This window comes from Papaver somniferum, chromosome 1 (genome assembly GCF_003573695.1).
Source record: "Papaver somniferum cultivar HN1 chromosome 1, ASM357369v1, whole genome shotgun sequence".
NCBI classification, from domain to species: domain Eukaryota; kingdom Viridiplantae; phylum Streptophyta; class Magnoliopsida; order Ranunculales; family Papaveraceae; genus Papaver; species Papaver somniferum.
In genome coordinates this window covers 76,224,708-76,230,868 of record NC_039358.1, presented here as the reverse complement: position 1 = coordinate 76,230,868, position 6,161 = coordinate 76,224,708, and the positions used below count along the sequence as shown (strand labels likewise).

At 35.3% G+C, this 6,161-nt stretch overlaps 1 protein-coding gene across 1 annotated transcript; it reads right to left on the bottom strand.

Annotated features, from left to right (window-relative positions):
- Nucleotides 1-1,071: 1,071 nt before the first annotated feature.
- On the bottom strand, nucleotides 1,072-3,189 carry LOC113291139 (SKP1-like protein 1B). Its single transcript, XM_026540708.1, has 2 exons — nucleotides 2,782-3,189; nucleotides 1,072-1,580 (listed from the first exon to the last, which is right to left on the bottom strand). Exons 1-2 carry the CDS (start codon nucleotides 3,073-3,075, stop codon nucleotides 1,407-1,409), a joined length of 468 nt encoding a protein of 155 aa, XP_026396493.1. The 5' UTR covers nucleotides 3,076-3,189; the 3' UTR covers nucleotides 1,072-1,406.
- Nucleotides 3,190-6,161: the final 2,972 nt, after the last annotated feature.

The window sequence follows — 6,161 nt, the reverse complement described above, 5'->3', positions numbered from 1 at the left end:
CATGTACAATTTCTCACCATTTGAACAAACCAGAGGCAGCCGCCCGTGAATATTGCTGTGCAGTGTAAAGCGATATGGATGACAATGTTTTAGGAACTCTTAAGAGCATCTCCAAGAGAAGATGCAGAAAAATCCTATGCGCATTTTTTTATTTAGTCCTTTTATTTACACATAGAGTAAATATAAGACCTCATATCTAAAAACCCATCTCTAATAGACGTGGAGGTGCAACCGGACACAATAACACTTTCTTGAACACCTTCATATTTAGTAATTGGTCCGTCCTAATTTACAAGACCCTACTGTTGGAGAAGGATTTATACGGAGGTCTAAAATCCTATGTGTCCCTAAAAATAAATACATCTTACCTTCCTTGGGAGATGCTCTTAGTGTAAAAGGTTTTAGGAACTCTTGGTATAAAAGGCGAGAACCGGGGCCATGAGAAGTACAGGATGATACGGTACACCTTCAACTACCATGGTACACCTTCAACTACTCAACTACGAACGGTGAACAACAGGGTACACCTTCAACTATCGTCATGTAAAACCCAAAATTAAATGCAATTTCTCACTGCATTTCTGTGCATTACAGAGCCAAAGTGTGCATTACACAGCCAGGAGTAATAACAGAGCTCTTGCCTAGGAACCTTTTTTCAAATGGACAGAGCATCACTAACAGGATAAGTTCTGAGATGTCTAACTTCAAAGTCTGACACTAAGAACCTAGGTACCCACTACAAAGAGAAGCACAGAAGTCCTCCTAAGCCTTGCACAAACTTAACATCAAACAAAAACCTATTGAACAATGGAACTAGAGGTGCCTTCCAACTAATAAAGCACACTTAGCATTAAAAAAGGTACTGGTACTTCCAAAAGAAAAACAAAAAGTCTTCTAGCAGCAAGCTTCTCTGTCAAACCACACCTTGAAAAAATAGAAAAACTTAGCAAGAAAATTTTCTCAAAAGGGACAGAGACAGACATCAGCAGCTATCACTAAACTGCTCTGGCTTTAAACACAAACAAAACAGTAACTCGCATCAATATCTAAATCACACAAACATAAGCAACATATAAAAACAACCATGAAATTTTAGGAGTAGAGCAAACAATACCATTAGAGAATGCAAGGCAGAGTATCAAAATAGGTTTAGTTGGCAAATATTGAGGGTGTAAAGGCCAAAGCATTACCACCTACATTAACCCTAACCCCTCCTCGGATGTCTTTCAGACCAACTAACCTTATATACACCTTAAAAGAAACCACAGAGTACCACCATAAACTACTTACTACCAGTACTACTAATATTTATATAAAGCAGGTATTATATACCAGAGATAATTGTCTTTCCCCTAAAACCATCATCACTCTACCCATCATTTTTTAGTCATCATTTTGCTGTTAGATCATTCAAAGGCCCACTGGTTCTCCCTCCTGACCTCCTCCTCTTCCTCAGGGGTGAAGTCATTCTTGATGTTGAAAGTCTTACGGATCTCCTCAGGTGTCTTTCCCTTGATCATGTCAGCAACTGTCTGGCAAGTTAGGTCCAACAAGCTCTTGATGTTCAAATAGTTCGCCGCCTACATATATAGACACAGTTGAGGTAAAACAATGCATTAATTAAACATAAATACAACAAACATTTATCACACTGACAAATTAAGTTTACAGCAACATCATGAAACCAAACAGGCAAGGATTCAACTGAGAGCTTGTTGCTGTAACAACTATTTACAAGCAGCAGAACACATGCTATTTTTACCAGCAGATATGGACTGTAAACTATCTCAAACGAATAGACAGACTAACCAAAGTGTGATGAAACATGTTCATCACTGTCTAATAATAAAGGTGCAAAACCCTACGGAATAATACAAGACAGAACAAAGAGGAGCTCATGCATTGATATCACCTACGATTCCACGATCACGGCTCCGTAAAAATAAAAGATTTTATTATACAGCATGGCCCATTATTATGAATCACAAACCAAATGGAATCCCAAAAACAAACAACCATAAGCAACATACTTCAATGGTTAACCACCATATATATGTGGGATAAGAAAGCCAAATAAAATGTTAGAAGGCCATGGAACATGTTAACACTACCAAGAACAAGTTCAAAAGACTAAACATGAGATAAGATGCATAGACAAAAAGTAAAACGAGCCAAGTACCCACAATTCTGTTGCAATAAGAGACCAAACATGAGATAAGATGCATAGACAAAGTAAAATGACCCAAGTACCCACAACACTGTTGCAATAAGAGACTACTTGTTATTTTTGAACCACCAAAGGATTCCAACACAAGCAATGATGCTTAACATTATTGAAGAACTCTCCCACAATAATACACTTGATAACATGCATAACAACAGACAATAAGTCAACTTCTCATTTCAAAGGCCAGCAAACCATCGCTCGCATAACAACAACAATCAATCAAACCTATCTCAAAACATCGAAACCTAAAATCAAACATAACAACAGATAATCCCAATCGCAACAAAACCCTTAACAAAATCCCCAAAACATAACCCTAAATAAATCCCAAACTCATAACCCTAAAACAGGATTTTCCAAACAGATATCAAAATCGCAAAAAAAAAAAAAAAAACTAAATAAGATCCCCAAATCAAAACCCTAAATCATGCTTTTCATTCCACCGACATAAAATAAAATTAACATTTATAAATATCATCAAAGTCAAATCAATCAAAGCATATAACAGGCCAAAATAAAGAACAGATCTAAAAAATATCGGAAAAAATCCTTACCAAGATAAGATCGAACAAGGTAGCCTGATCAACCTTGACAAACTCAGCATCCCAGTTCTTAAGCTCATCATCAGCAGAACGATCATCTCCCTTAGGATTCTCCACATGCTTCTTACAGTATTCAATCACCTTGGCCAAGATCTTGCTAGTAACGTTAGGCAGAGGGATTCCATTATCAGCACAGTCATCCTCAATCATGTGCTTGATGGTTTGAGACTCAAGAGCAACAGCCTCATCAACATCGAAGGTTTCACCATCAGAACTCTTGAGGGTAACTTTCTTTTCAGTCGACATGATGATCAAAGAATGATTCAAGAAGAAAACTGTGAATAGATCTGAAGGTGAAAGGAGAGCGGTTTCAGAAACCCTAGTTTTCTTTTCGGTATGAGGAATGGGAAAGGGAGACGATTCAACGCTATTTATGGGGACCTGTTGATAAGTGCTAACCTGTCAAAAGATGGATGGATCGTGGGCCACGATCCAAGTAAGTTGTGAGGCCCACGTTTTAGGGTTTTTAACTTTTCTTTCTGGAAACTTCTTCCGCCGGTTACCGTCTTTTACTCTTCTCGGTTGGGAAAAGTGTGATACTTACACCGTGGTTACACTCATTCTGACAGTTCTTGGAATGCTTTTTTTTTCTTCCTTGGAATGCTCTTAAACGCATTTGGATTTGATGTATGGACTGGAAATTAATTTCTGTTATAAATAAAAATAAAAAATATTAACAACCAAATTATCTTGTTGTAGAGTTCAAAACTGAGTGAGGATATAAATAAAGCCACTCAACCATGGTAGAGTGGAAATTTATATGTTTGTTAGTAACAAAACAATCCATAATCACATAACCAAGCACCTCAATAGGATGTTGATATAGGAACTGCACTTAGAAGCAGTATTTGAAGGGGGGAAAAAAATCATCAACATTGTATGGATAAAACAATGAAATTGGATTGTAAACAATCAAAACTAACCGGCTACAAATGCTAGTTATGTACTAAATTTCAAAGTAACATTAACAGTGTGGAATTGGTTGTATAGACATGAACCCACATTTTAATGTGAATTCAGTTTGTGAATTATGCAAAATTTAATGTTTTCGGTTGACTCTAAGTTGTACTTGAGTTCGTGAACGGTACAATTTTGAGTGTACTTTATTGACTACCAATTTGTACTTGAGTTCGCGAAGCATGTCGATAATGGAGGTTACTGAACCTACAACTTGTTTGATTATTCACGAACCATATTGGTTAACTTGTGAACTATAATGCACATTTTATTACTAATACGTGTTGCACTTTCTTTTTCGTATTACGAGGAAAATTTCTCGCAGGCTTAATATTTCTATTCCAGTACCATGTTATTGCGAGTAAGTTAATTTTTTCAGAATTGAGTTGAACCTAACTTTAGAAGTACCTTTCTTTGGAAAATATTTGGTTATCCATTTTTACAAATTATATCAAAAGAAAAAGCTTTATTGTTAGAAAGTTATAACTACGGAAACAAGATTTTTTGGGGCCAAAGTAATTTGTGACACAGAAACTAGTTCACGACTTACTTAGGACGCAAATAATGTGGCTTGAACTTCAAACAACCTATATTTAATCGTCATTATAAATATATATGGTTATTTGCAACAAGGATTCTTTATTCCTGCACGTTGTGCATCTATGTTGCTACAAAGAGTCGTTCTCCATAAATTTAGGTTTCCTCGAGTAAAATAGTTAGGCTATAACTTTAAATCTTTTGGTTCATGAAGCAGCAGCCAAATTATCTTTTACCTGATGGATTTTTGGTGTCCTATATTTTATCTTGATAATCATAGTTCTTGTCTATTCTAAGGTACTTCTCTTTTGATGGAAGTTCATTCGAGAATTATAAATTGAGGAATAAGATTATAGAAACTGAAAAAGCGGGGGTCTAACAACCACACCCAACATTTTGCTTAGCAATATGTATGGACTAACTCCAAGTGTCAATCAATTCAATCAACAACCCAAAGGAAGAAAATTTCAGAGTAAACATTAATATCAACACTTCTAAAAACCTCCTTCGCTCTCACACCTAAAACCCGTTTATTTTCAAGTTTTTTGAAGAAAACCCTAAATCCAAAATCCAGAGATGCATCTCTTCTCCTATGAAATCATAACTAGCAATTGTTTTCACTCTTGATTTGTGATAAAGATGCTAACTCAAAACCCTTGACTCAACTTCAAAATCAGATCCATAGAGATGATTCCCATGGCGACGAATTTCACACAAGAGTAAACCTTTGGACTCCTGGGGGTGTAAAATTGATTAAGAGAGGGGGGTTTTGGAATTGAGGAACTGATGGAAAACACAATTTTGAAAGGTATTCTTGGAATCTTATTTTTTTCATCTTTGTTTAGATCTGAATTCTTATTAGGGATAAGTTTCAGGTTTTTGATGTTTAGATATGGGTCTGTGTATTAGTGATGCTAATGTTCTAATTCTTTCTTAGTATGTATTGATTGCTAGAGTATGTTATCTTCCTTTTTGTTTTGCCCTTTTAAAGTTACTCAGTTAGTATTATTTAATTTTTCTGCTTAATGGATTCTTGTTGATGTTGTATTTTATTTTGATGTGCTGAATTGTTTCTGGGTTTCCCTGCTTTAGGATTGTTAATCAAATTTTGTTCTTCAAATCTTCTGTTAAGGCTACTTGATTATATGATTTGTACTATTTTGCTTGGTGATTTGTGGGGTTTCCAAGTTGTATTTCCTTGACTTAAAAAAAAACCTGAAAACTTTCTTATGTGATTTCAATGGTTTTGGGATTTAATTTGGGGAATTAAAGGATGTTTTAAAGTTAAGTTCCTTAAATTTAGTTCTTATGGATTCTTAGTTTTTGAAGGAAAATGAAAACCTTCTAATTGTCTGTGTTCTAATTCTTAATATATGTTGTTACCGGTGGTCTTATGACCAGTTCCTTCTGTTTGTGTAGTAGTTGCATCAGTTGTGAATGATGTTGTATTCTACTGTCCTTTGTTAATCTCTTCTGCTTCTCTGTATCTATATTCGAAGAAGGTATATGCTAGTTGGGTAGATGATTCATATGTGATGGTAGCCTTTTTTTGATAATTCTTGCATGCTCTATGTTCTGATTTATAACCTGAGAAGCTGTGCGTTCTTTGCATATTCTGAATTTGGTTTGAGCTTATGTTGTTACTCTTTTTCGTTTAACTTTCTTGTAAATTGTTTCTCTTAGGACTCCTTTTTTCGGGTTATCTGAAATAGGATGACAACCTCTCTTATGGACCTAGTTCTAATTTTAAAACCTTAAACTTAATTTGAAATGTTTGTTGTGAGATCTAGTGTTAGTTTAGGACATGTTTTCTTATTGAATAAATTGGTAGACCCTCT